This window comes from Littorina saxatilis, linkage group LG17 (genome assembly GCF_037325665.1).
Source record: "Littorina saxatilis isolate snail1 linkage group LG17, US_GU_Lsax_2.0, whole genome shotgun sequence".
In the NCBI taxonomy this organism is placed as follows: Eukaryota; Metazoa; Mollusca; class Gastropoda; order Littorinimorpha; family Littorinidae; genus Littorina; species Littorina saxatilis.
Window position 1 is genome coordinate 19,061,984 of NC_090261.1, and position 13,206 is coordinate 19,075,189.

General features: G+C 45.5%; 1 protein-coding gene and 1 long non-coding RNA gene across 6 annotated transcripts in view; one reads left to right on the plus strand and one right to left on the minus strand.

Annotated features, from left to right (window-relative positions):
• Positions 1-13,206, plus strand: part of LOC138952783 (pyruvate carboxylase, mitochondrial-like) — a 479,047-nt gene that overhangs the window by 144,908 nt on the left and 320,933 nt on the right. For all 5 annotated transcript variants that reach the window (XM_070324522.1, XM_070324518.1, XM_070324521.1 and 2 more), the window contains exon 9: positions 4,505-4,687. In XM_070324522.1, the coding sequence (XP_070180623.1) occupies positions 4,505-4,687 (183 nt within the window). The remainder of the gene's footprint in view (positions 1-4,504; positions 4,688-13,206) is intronic.
• LOC138952804 (uncharacterized) overlaps positions 1-13,206 on the minus strand; it is a 148,870-nt gene that overhangs the window by 55,666 nt on the left and 79,998 nt on the right. The window lies entirely within an intron of this gene.

The window sequence follows — 13,206 nt, forward strand, 5'->3', positions numbered from 1 at the left end:
AGACAGTGGCTGGGGGGTGGGAGGTGGGGGAGGGAAGGGGTGGTGAGCAGCCTAGGGTGGAAGAGCCCTTGAACTAAATGAAAAGGTGAACTCTTCCATGCGAATTCAAAGGTTCCGCTGTCTGAGCTTCTTCTTCTCGTTCGCTTCTTCTAGATGTCCACTCCTGTAGCACGCACGAATGCCGTCGTCTTCTTTAGGGCCAAACAGCTTCTGCTGCAGGGGGTCTCATCCGGCCAAGCTGTGCTTCTTTCTTCCTGCAGCGGGCATTCTTGTAGAAATGGTTGCTGTTGTCATTGTTGCAGTCTTCATTTTGTTGAACAGATGTGCCTGCATTCTGTTGTGTCCCGTTCGTAATCTGAACAGGATGACTTGCTCCACTCTGTTCAGGCTATCGTAGCTGTCGGCCTTGTTGTGTCAGGGGTGCTCTTTCTGCCATTTTCGTCGTGCAATGGTCTTGATGATGGTCTTTTCATCTTGGTAGGAGACCATTTTGTTTGACTGTTCTAAGAGCCTTCCTTCTTTTGCATTAGTCTGTCCGCTGTTTCGTTTCCATAGAGTCCACAGTTGGCAGGAACCCATTGTAGCGTGATGTCAACTTTTGAGGTCAGAGTTGAGAGGGCAGACGCAAGTTCATCAGCTCCTTGTTGTGTTTCTCTAGGGCTTGGGAGTATGGATGGGGCATCAGTGAAGATGATTTTCTCGTGAGCTCTGGGTAGCTTGCTGTGGAGTTCTCTTGCAGCTTTCTTTAGCTCTAAGTTTTCGCTTTGTAGTTTGTTGAATATCTCCCCGTTGCAACTGAGTGAGCAGCATCTTCTTCCCTGTACCTGATTAGCATGCACTCCTCCCCCTCCATCCATCGCAATATAACCTTCGTGGTTGAAAACGACGTTAAACACCAAATAAAGAAAGAAAGTCCCCCTCCATCTCTGGTTGCTTCGTTTGCAGACCCATCTGTTTAGACATGGGTGTACCGCTCCTTGGGATAGATGGCTGGAAGAAACTCTAGAGTGAGTGATTTTCTCTCCTTGGACTGACTGGGAGCCTTTGTTTTGGATTCCTGGGATTTGTTTTTGGATGGTTAGGAAGCTGGATCTGTTCCAGGGTGGGGAGGTATGGGCTGTGGGGATGTGTTGGGGCATGTGGTCCAAGAGTTCGGGGTCTCTTCTTTCCAGGATTCTGCTCTGTTTGAGCCTTCCTCTTGGTTTGCTCATCCTGGAGTGCATTAGATGGACCTTAAGTCTCTTGAACTTTGCGGCCTGTGTCAGGACTTGGATGTTCTTGCGCTACTCTAAGGATGGTAGTCCTGTGGCGGTTTCTAATTCTAATCCCTGTCATCATTCTTATGGCTTGGTTCTGCACTCTCTCAAGCTTCTCACTGTTTGATTTTGCAGCTGTGGAATTTACAGCTGTTCCATATTCCAGGACTGGTCGCACGTTTCGAACATACAGTTTCTTCAGGACATTTTGGTCTGCGCCCCATTTAAGGGCCCAGTTCTACCTAGCGATGGGTGTATTGTTTCTTAATTTTGTAGTTTCAGTTTCCTTCACTCAAACTTGCTGAAATTTGGCCATCAGGTAGCTTAATGCCTAAGTTATGACACAAAAATATAAAACTAACATAAAATTAATATGTTGTGTTAGAATTTTATTTTTTTTACAAAAAATGACATTTTGAAAAAGGTGAAAAACACGCAACTTTGATGGAGACTTTTTCATACATTTGACATGTCTCGGACCTGTCCTTTGGTTCAATCATTTAGTGAGTGTGTTGCTATGGTATGAACCAAAAGAAAAGGCTTTGATGCCGCGGTTCATAATCACCATGTTACCAAATTGTGTACTAAAATAAATCAAAAATACCAACTTTAAAAAAATATTTTTTGCTGACCACTGGTTAGACTAAAGATGTTTTGGTTCATACCATAGCACTACTTTTATGCAATGTTCATGCCAAATTTGATCACCATAGCTTGAAAAATAAAAAAAAATGGGAACACCACAAACTTCATGTCATTTTTGGGAGAAAATCGTGCATGCAAAAATGAAAACTAAACTTACTGTACTGAGTCAGTGACCACCAGCCTCAAACTTTTCAAGCAATAATGTCCCTGTTTACCACAACGTGGAAGCAGCCATTTGCAAAAGGGAAGCAATCCTTGAGAAGACAGGGAGACTGATTGTAGCGAATTGCAACAGGGTGTGCTTTGTTTTTCACTGAATAAAGAGTATGACTGAACAGACCCCCAAAAAAATAAATCGGCACATTTTTGGGGTTTGGTATATGACACCAGTCATCTTTGACATCGAATATCTCTGCATCGGTTATAATTAGACACATAATTTTAATTGGGGATGAAAATAGACTCATTTACCTGTATCAAAATGTACTTTGTTAATACAAAAGCAAAAAAGTGATTTTTTTTATCTATCTCTAGGTAGAACTGGGCCCTTAATGCCAGATAGCTTCTTCAAGAGGTTGCAGTCTTTGTTTTGCTTTTGCTTGATTTTTCTTAAGCTGGTTCCTCCAGGTCAAGCGGCGGTCAAAGGTTACCCCAAAGTACGTCGGGGAGTCTTCAGCTTGGAGGGTGTGGTTGTTGATCTGAAGTGTGACTTTGGGTTCATGTGTTGAGGGGGAAAAAAGGGTGAAGGTGTTTTTCTTTTCGTTGACCTTCACAAGACATGACTTTGTCCATGCTTCTATCACCAGGAGAGCTGCTGCATCCTGTAGTTTGCTGTTGTGACATGAGCTTCACTGCACCATAGGACAAGGTCGTCTGCGTAGATGGCCCCTCTAACTTTTTTCGGCATTTTGTTGATGATGTCCTTGATGAAGATGAGGAAGAGAGTTGTGGAGTACCCCTCCTTGCGGTACACCCTGCTCCAAGATACGTTTCTTGCTGCGGTGGTGGCTGACCTTAGCTCTTGCCGGTTGTGTAGATACTGGAACATTCTTCCTGCATCACCACACTGTCACATCTTCAGCTTGAGGCCACTTTTCCACACCTTGTCGAAAGCTTTCTCAAGGTCGATCCTGACTGCAAGAGTGTGTTGCTCAATGTCTTGGAAGGTGTCTTCAATGGCTTGCGATAGGGGTAGGGAATGGGAGAGGGAGAGAGTACGTGGGGTTGGGTAGGGTGAGCGCACTTCCAACTGGAAAGTCACTGTCTTTTAAGGCCTGCAAGCATTCGATCAAGCCAGACAAGAAGAAAATATAACATGCATGAGGCTCTATCGGCTTTTTTATTCAAACTGGTTTTTGAGTCACTTGAGAAAAAGTGACTCTATGTAATCGGTCAGTGTTAATCTGTCCGGCCGGCCATCCGGCCGGCCGTCCGTAGACACCACCTTAACGTTGGACTTTTCTCGGAAACTATCAAAGCGATCGGGCTCATATTTTGTTTAGTCGTGACCTCCAATGACCTCTACACTTTAACGATGGTTTCGTTGACCTTTGACCTTTTTCAAGGTCACAGGTCAGCGTCAAAGGAAAAATTAGACATTTTATATCTTTGACAAACTTTTCTCGGAAACTATCAAAGCGATCGGGCTCATATTTTGTTTAGTCGTGACCTCCAATGACCTCTACACTTTAACGATGGTTTCGTTGACCTTTGACCTTTTTCAAGGTCACAGGTCAGCGTCAAAGGAAAAATTAGACATTTTATATCTTTGACAAAGTTCATCGGATGTGATTGAAACTTTGTAGGATTATTCTTTACATCAAAGTATTTACATCTGTAGCCTTACGAACGTTATCAGAAAAACAAGGGAGATAACTAGCCTTTTCTGTTCGGCAACACACAACTTAACGTTGGGCATTTCTCGGAAACTATAAAAGTGACCGGGCTCAAATTTTATGTGAACGTGACTCATTGTGTTGTGAATAGCAATTTCTTCCTGTCCATCTGATGCCTCATATAATATTCAGAACTGCGAAAGTGACTCAATCGAGCGTTTGCTCTTCTTGTTAGTGGTTATTCTTGCAAAGCATCTGCACAAACATGCGTGCCTCCCTGAGTATGTGTGGCTTAGCTTTCATAATTATGGTGCCAGGGCCTTCATTAGTGCCATGGGGCTTTTCTTTTCTCTCTTTTTTTCACATAAGTAATTTTTACAGAAATGTTCTTCTTTCTTTGATAAATAATAGAATCACTGTAAGTAAGTTTGATTTTATTATTTCTAGTGCAAGTAGAAGCTAGCATAGACTCACTCAATGTGTGTTTGTGTGAACCCCTCCCTTGACCTGCCACCTGCAATGTACGGACAGGTTTGTGTGAAATTATGGCCCAAGGGTGTCCATTCATGAGAGGGGCTGCTGTAGCTAAAAAAAAAGTTCATCATGGATCCTTTCGGATGGTCATTGTGGGCAGGTGGTCATTGTTAAGAAGTGGTCGCCAGGGCAGGTTTGACTATTTTGCAACAGAAACCATCTTTTTCTATTTAACACTGGAAAACCTAATAAAATCGTTCTATTTTCAGGATGAAGATGTTTTTCTGGTTTCAGGTGTTCCGCAGCGGTGAAGGAATGGGTATTCGTCTGGATAGTGCATCTGCCTTTGCTGGTGCAGTGATTTCTCCTTACTATGACTCCTTGCTGGTCAAGGTCATTGCTCATGCCCGCGACCATGCCACTGCTTCCTCCAAGATGCTGAGAGCTCTCAAAGAGTTCCGTATCAGAGGCGTTAAGGTAGTTTTTAATTAAAAAAATAAAATCTCATCTGTGGTCATTTTGTTTGTCTCTTGTACAGTGTCTTTCCTTGTTCAGTCCCCTTTGGTGTATTGGTGAGCATGTGTGTGTGAGTGTGATTTAGTGTGTGTGAGTGGAGTGGTGTGGCGTGGTGTGGTGTGCATGTTGCGCTTTCCTTGACTGCCTCTGCTTTGATGTTTCCAACATCATTTTCTTTTTCTCCCTCTTTTCCTCCGCTCTTCCTTCCCTTTACAACAACCCTTGAGTGGTGTGGCGTGGTGTGCATGTTGCGCTTTCCTTGACTGCCTCTGCTTTGATGTTTCCAACGTCATTTTCTTTTTCTCCCTCTTTTCCTCCGCTCTTCCTTCCCTTTACAACAACCCTTCAACTTTAAAAATGCTTTTGTCTTTATTTGAGTGTCATGTAGTCGACCTTTCTACCTTAACTGTCATTACACTTCACTGATGGCAGGCACAATCGATATCCTTCGAGTGATGTCTTGACAAATGAACAAAAAAAGCACAAGACCTGCATGAAGCTTGCCAGTGCATCCGATCAGCAGGCCTTGAGTGCAGAAGAAGAACACAATTAAATTACATATTCTTACTCCGAATCACATATAGCATTGACACAGTCTGAGATGCTAAGGTCTGAAAAAGGCTACCCGTCTAACATTTTTAAAGGGAAGCAACCCCATCACCAAAAGGGCTAAAAATAGTCATGGTAATGAGCACATACTCTGGGAGTTAGCTCCCATTGGCCTGTATTACGTCACTTCCTCTATCACCACGTGTCCAAAATCTTACGACTTTTTGACTCACATGCGAAGCAAAAGTGAGTCTATGTACTCACCCGAGTCGTCCGTCCGTCCATCCCCCCCGTCCGTCCGTCCGGCCGGCCGGCCGGCCGTCCGGAAAACTTTAACGTTGATATTTCTTGGACACTATTCAGTCTATCAGTACCAAATTTGGCAAGATGGTGTATGATGACAAGGCCCCAAAAAACATACATAGCATCTTGACCTTGCTTCAAGGTCAAGGTCGCAGGGGCCATAAATGTTGTCTAAAAAACAGCTATTTTTCACATTTTTCCCATTTTCTCTGAAGTTTTTGAGATTTAATACCTCACCTATATATGATATATAGGGGAAAGTAAGCCCCATCTTTTGATACCAGTTTGGTTTACCTTGCTTCAAGGTCAAGGTCACAGGAGCTCTTCAAAGTTGGATTGTATACATATTTTGAAGTGACCTTAACCCTGAACTATGGAAGATAACTGTTTCAAACTTAAAAATTATGTGGGGCACATGTTATGCTTTCATCATGAGACACATTTGGTCTCATATGATCAAGGTCAAGGTCACTTTGACCCTTATGAAATGTGACCAAAATAAGGTAGTGAACCACTAAAAGTGACCATATCTCATGGTTGAAAGAGCCAATAAGCACCATTGTACTTCCTATGTCTTGAATTAACAGCTTTGTGTTGCATGACCTTGGATGACCTTGACCTTGGGTCACATGTATTTTGGTTGGAAAAATGTGTAAAGCAGTTCTTAGTGTATGATGTCATTGCTAGGTTTAGCTGAAGGTCAAGGTCATGTAAAGGTCAAGGTCAAGCATGTGAGTCGTATGGGCTTTGCCCTTCTTGTTCAGACTTGAGAGGAGGTTGTGAATTATTTGGCTCTCTCGTGGCTGTGCTGTTTGGTGTTTTTTGACACCCACCGGCCACTTACCTGTCTTTCTTGCCTTCTGCTTCGTTAGTTGGTGAGCTCTTTCCTTTTTGGTCATTATTTTGACAAGAATGTTGATTTAGTTGCTGACTTTTCGTCCGTTTTTGGACTTGTAAATTTTCCAGTAACTTTTTGTTGGACCGCCATTTTTGTTGGTCAGCATGGATGACAGCGATATAATGTGGCTAGGCCGATGTTATGGTGAGGTAAACCTTATATTACCTCCTTACTTGCCTTCTGCTTTGTTAGTTGGTAAACTCTTTCCTTTTTGGTCATTAGTTTGACAGGAATTTCGTTGTAGTTGCTGATTTTTCGTTCGTTTGGACTTGTAATTTTCCAGTAACTTATTGTTTGGCCGCCATTTTTGTGGGTCAGCATGGCTGACAGTGATAAAACATGGCAAGGCCTATGTCATGAATCTACCAGACCATTGGTAATTGTTGTTGTTTCGGACTAAGCATGTAATACCGCTATGTCCGTTACTTTTTCTGCCCCTCATGAACATGTGTTTTGGGGGCAGTTAAGCATGTTTTTTGTCTTCTTTTTACATTTAGTCAAGTTTTGACTACCGTACTTTCCGGGTGACAAGGCGCTTCGTTATACAAGACGCACCCCCTTCTTTTTAAAAAAAATTGTAATCCAGTCACCCATTGGACGCAGGGGGCCGATAGGGCGCACCAAAATGACCCAGTTTTTGCCATGAGAGGTGGTTCCCCTGTCATATCTGAGAGAGGAAACACTTCCTGCACCGGGGTCAGTGACCGGTCAGTGACCGACTTTAACTGAGTGAAAATATGTGTGCTCTGTGTGTGCGGCCAGATCAAAGGCATTGTGATAGCTGGGTGGCCTTGTTTATAGACACGACCTTCTTCCCAGGGGTCAATGACCCAGTTTTTGCCATGAGAGGTGGTTCCCCTGTCATATCTGAGAGAGGAAACACTTCCTGCACCGGGGTCAGTGACCGGTCAGTGACCGAGTTTAACAGAGTGGAAATCTGTGTGTGCGGCCAGATCAAAGGCAGGGCAGTACCTAGTAGCTGAAACATGCATTATCACAAGTTGTTTGACTGGTATATACTCAAGCGGTCTCTTTGATTTTTTTCGTATTTCATACACGGATTAGGCGCTTCGTTATACAAGACGCAGGGGTCGAACTCGAGGAAAAAAGTCGCGCCTTATGACCCGGAAAGTACGGTAAATGTTTTAACATAGAGGGGGAATCGAGACGAGGGTCGTGGTGTATGTGTGTGTCTGTGCGTGTGTGTGTGTAGAGCGATTCAGACTAAAATACTGGACCGATCTTTATGAAATTTGACATGAGAGTTCCTGGGTATGATATCCCCGGACGTTTTTTTTTCCTTTTTTCGATAAATACCTTTGATGACTTCATATCCGGCTTTTTGTAAAATTTGAGGCGGCACTGTCACACCCTCATTTTTCAATCAAATTGATTGAAATTTTGGCAAAGCAATCTTTGACGAAGGCCGGGGTTTGGTATTGCATTTCAGCTTGGTGGCTTAAAAACTAATGAGTGAGTTTGGTCATTAAAAATCGGAAACTTGTAATTAAAATTATTTTTTTATTAAACGATCCAAAAACAATTTCATCTTATTCTTCGTCATTTTCTGATTCCAAAAACATATAAATATGTTATATTTGGATTAAAAACAAGCTCTGAAAATTAAAAATATAATAATTATGATCAAAATTAAATTTCCGAAATCGATTTAAAAACAATTTCATCTTATTCCTTGTCGGTTCCTGATTCCAAAAACATATAGATATGATATGTTTGGATTAAAAACACGCTCAGAAAGTTAAATCGAAGAGAGGTACAGTAAAGCGTGCTATGCAACACAGCGCAACCGCTACCGCGCTAAACAGGCTCATCACTTTCACTGCCTTTTGCACTAGCGGCGGACTACGGTCATTGTGAAAAAATGCAGTGCGTTCAGTTTCATTCTGTGAGTTCCACAGCTTGACTAAATGTAGTAATTTTGCCTTACGCGACTTATTCTTCTTGCTATCCCTCTTTTAGGCATCGGCACATGGTGCTCTGGTGTCTGTACTGCTTAGCTCTTTATTTCCAGAGTTCCGCAGCTTGGGAGAGAAGAATTGCTTTCTACGCCGTTTGCCAGCGTCGTTTTCCCCCCGTCCGTGGGTGTCGCTCGTTCCTTGGCTTTCTGTGACGTTGCCATCTGTGACGTTTTCCAGGGATCGACTTCCTGTTTTTCGTCGTGTACTGCCGTGGTCGGCATGGACGGTAAGTTGAACTGGTCCAACAGCCCTCGTGAGGCGACCGGACACACCCTTTTGGGAGACAGTTCTCTGGGGCACTTTCACAACTTGCATTCGCCTTGTTCTGTCTCCTCCGATGTCCTACCCCGAGGGCTCAGCCGTTTCAGAACAAGGGCGGCAGCCGTTCTCGGCTGCTGCGCTTCCGGTTCCCACCGGAAGCATAGCTTGTTCTGTCTCCTCCGATGTTCCCCCCCGAGGGCTCGGCCGTTTCAGAACAAGGGCGGCAGCCGTTCTCGGCTGCTGCGCTGCCGGTTCCTACCGGAAGCATAGGTCCCCCACCACACGTACACTCCGTGGTCGGTGCTGGGGTTGACCGAAGACTGGCCTCCGGGCTTTATGGCTTCCGGCCTCAGTCTACGCAGCCCTCGTTTCCGCATTGTGCGGCTTCGTTCGGTTGCATTTCCGGCTTCGGACAGATACGCTGTGCCTCTTCCTGGCACTTCCGGACGGATGCCGGCGAGTGAGCAACAGCTTCCGGCTTTCGGGCATGCAGTGCCTCGGCCGGGGCAGTTGTTGCTTCACCCTGTGGGTCGGGTGACTTCCGACTATCCAGTTCCGGTGGCTTCGGATGGTCACTTGACTTGCCCTTTCTCTCATGTCAGTCAAGGGATAAGTCAAGATGATTTCCGGGTACACGGGTTTCCGGTTATCCCGCACACCCTTCCACCACCGGCGATTGTGACTTCGGTCAGTGTCCTTCGCTTGACTACTCTGACGTTCAGTCTGTTGCTAGTGAGGAGACACGGTCGGGATTCCCGTCTAAGCTCAAGGCTGTACTTGAAGCTGCGGCGGAGATGACATCCCGTTATTTTCTGGAGGGTGCATCAGCTTGGCATTCAGGTTCACCTTCGGGTGGGGTGGCTTCCGTCCACTCAGTTCCGTCGGCTTCGGACGTTCACTCGGCTTTTCCTTACCCTCACACCAGTCAGGGTATAAGTCAAGATGATGTTCTGGTACGCAGGTTTTCCGGTTTCCGGTTATCCCGTGCATCGTTTTCGCCACTGGTGACTGTGACTTCGGTCCTTGTCCTTTGCTCGACCACTCTGACGTTCAGTCTGTGGCAGCGAACAGACATATTCGGGATTTCCGTCAAAGCTCAGGTTGCTCTTGAAGCTGCGGCGGAAGTTTTTTCCCGTTTTTTTCCGGAAGGTGCATCAACTGTTTCGGCTTCCTCTTTGGTAAACTGGTAAAACAGATTATGAGGGACTCGGTGGTGTCAGTACCAGATCACACCCTTGTCTGTTCAGAGGAGAATAGGACGTTAGTTTTTGGAACTTGCATCCTTTCGGACACGATCATTAGAACTCTTTTGGTCTATGACCGATTAGCTCGATTTATTCACACTCAGTGTAGATCAGGATTCTGATGACGTCTTCACTCTTCGTTCAGCCTTTGCTAGGGTGAATGAAGAGCAGATGCTACTATCCTCCCTTCACTATGCTCACGCAGTTTGGTGTCGGAGGGATTTGTTCTTCTCGCACTCGCAGTTTACGGATCGGGTACGAGAAACACCTGGAGAGCTTCTCCGGTGGTAGAGGGATCTCTTTTTGGTCATTTGGCTCTTGACGCTAGACAAAAGGAGATCCAGTCGAACAGAGGACATCAGTTCTCCGACTTTTCTCTACAAGGGTTGAAACAGAGCAAGCCTATTCAATAGAAGCAGGCCCAGTCCTAAGCTCAACCCAAACTGGCAGCCTAAGGGCAAGCTCATCCTGGTTTTCGTGGTTCGAGAATAGATCTGCTTCGGGAAGGGGGAGGGGCTTCTGTATCGGCAAGCCCCACCTTCAATGAAGTGCTCCCGATCTCACCTCACCTTCCGCCCTTCATTTTAGTGATGGCGGGAGGTCCCCTCCCGGGCACTTTTGCATTGGATGGTCTCTATACACATCCAATGGATTGTGGGACTGTGAGATCGGGCGACTTCGATTGTTCTGACGGGTGCATATTTTCATTCTTATGCATGTCTGATTTTAAAACAGCGAACTGGGTCCACCAGCTCGAGCACCCGCTGAGGTCTCTTCTGGTCGGAGGTAGGGCTGGCCTTCGGGCATACTGGCTTCCGGCCTCAGTCAGTGTAACAGTCGTTTCAGCCACGGGCTGCTGCTTCTGTCGCACTTCCGGCTAGCCGGAGAGGTTGTTTTTCTCTTACCGACGTCATAGTTACGTCAGGGTTTCTTAGAAACAACGACTGACCTATGTGGTCCTTGTTTGTCTTTCGCCGAGTCAGACTCTGTCTTTCTCTAGCGATCAGACTTGTTCTGGTGTTTCGTCCAAACTTAAGGTGCGCTTGGGTTGGCCTCGGAGGTAACATACAGATTTTTTGAGAGGGCATTGTCTTTGGCAATGTAGGTTTGAGGAGTCATCCTTTGTGGCTTACCATCTCTCTCAGTTTTGGCTAGTCCTGTCCTTCTGGCAGAGGGCTAGCTAATGTTCCGGTTTCTTTGCTGTGGGTTCATAGCCCAGCATCTTTTTTGGCAGCTGAAACTTTCGTTTCTTTCGTTTACCTGCGCACGGTGGGTACTTCGTAACAATGGCTGTCCTACGGGCATCACGGCTCTCAGCCTTGGCCTGTGCAATTGTCTCCTGCATTTCGCTGTGTGACTATGGCATTTCCGGTTCCTGTGACTGCGGATTTTTGAGTCACTTGAGAAAATGTGACTCTATGTAATCGGTCAGTGTTAGTCTGTCCGGCCGGCCGGCCGGCCGGCCGTCCGTAGACACCACCTTAACGTTGGACTTTTCTCGGAAACTATCAAAGCGATCGGGCTCATATTTTGTTTAGTCGTGACCTCCAATGACCTCTACACTTTAACGATGGTTTCGTTGACCTTTGACCTTTTTAAGGTCACAGGTCAGCGTCAAAGGAAAAATTAGACATTTTATATCTTTGACAAAGTTCATCGGATGTGATTGAAACTTTGTAGGATTATTCTTTACATCAAAGTATTTACATCTGTAGCCTTTTACGAACGTTATCAGAAAAACAAGGGAGATAACTAGCCTTTTCTGTTCGGCAACACACAACTTAACGTTGGGCTTTTCTCGGAAACTATAAAAGTGACCGGGCTCAAATTTTATGTGAACGTGACTCCCAGTGACCTCTACACTTTGACGTCTGCTTTGGTGACCTTTGACCTTTTTCAAGGTCACAGGTATGCTTCAGGTATGCATTGTGTTGTGAATAGCAATTTCTTCCTGTCCATCTGATGCCTCATATAATATTCAGAACTGCGAAAGTGACTCGATCGAGCGTTTGCTCTTCTTGTTAATCTTTGTTTCTTCACCCTCATCCTGAGCATGAGGTGAGTCAGAACGACTTCCGTTAGGTCGGGTTTCCTTTTACAGTCACCCTTCTACCACAGGCAACTATGACTACGGCGTTTGCCCTTTGTTCTCTGCGTCTGGCCCTCAGTCTTTCAGAGGTAGACAGACGCGTTCTGGTTTTCGGCCAAACTCGGGAAGACTCTTGATTTGGCCACGAAGGTTAACTTCCAGTTTTTTCCTGAGAACTCTCGGGCGGCTTCACGGTTTTCCTTGTATGCTTACCAGTCTTGTTTTCTGTTTTGGGTTCTTGATTCACATTCAATTACCTACAAGCAGACTGAACTGCGGACACTATGGCTTTTAGCCATTTTGTTCATGGTCACCGGTCACACCAGGCTTCGACCGCTGTGACTTCCGCACTTTCGGTTGCTTACGCACAATTGTAAGTAGCTGCTACCTCGTACTATCTCTTTCTGCTTTCGCATGAACGGGTAGAAGATAACTGGTTACCATCTCTTTTGAGAGCAGCAAGACTGCTGGTTACGGCACCCTTCTCAAGCATGCTTTATGGGTGACGATGTCAAATATCGCAGTCAGGTTTTTTCTTTGACGTTTTTCTTCTGTCACTACCCAGGAGTACTATGATTCTTGCCTTGGTTAGATTGGACTCTAACGCAGAGAAGCAGTACAGTGTGCCTTGGGGGGTGAGCGTTTCTTCACGTTCTTGGAACTTTAGGAACGCTTATGCTCTTTATTGAGTTTTTATCATCGAGTTGGACTCTGGTACCTTGGACTCAGGTGTCTCTCTCTCTCTCTCTTTGTGTGGAGATCGGTCACTCTTCTCTTGAGCTGACCTCTATCTCACAGGCCTTGTCGGGCATTGGCATTTCCTTACAATAGAAAAGGGGGGGGCAGATTGTCTTTCCCCTCTACTCGGCTCGGGTTCATTTAATCCAGGGCTTGGGGTCTTTTCCTGTGCCGTTTTTACGGTCCGGGGGATTGGACGAAGTGCTGGGCACAGCTTACTGGCTCTCTGAAGTTGTCTTTAGCAAGTTTTGCCTGAGAGACATCTCGGATGTCAATCAGGAGGATTCTCGGGTCCCTTCCTGACTTGTTGGCAGCGGGCCAGTTCCTGGCAAGGGTGTTAGAGTGGGTTAGATTTTTCTTCCCCACCGGGCCCTTCCTGACTTGTTGGCAGCGGGCCAGTTTCTGGCAAGGTTTTTTAG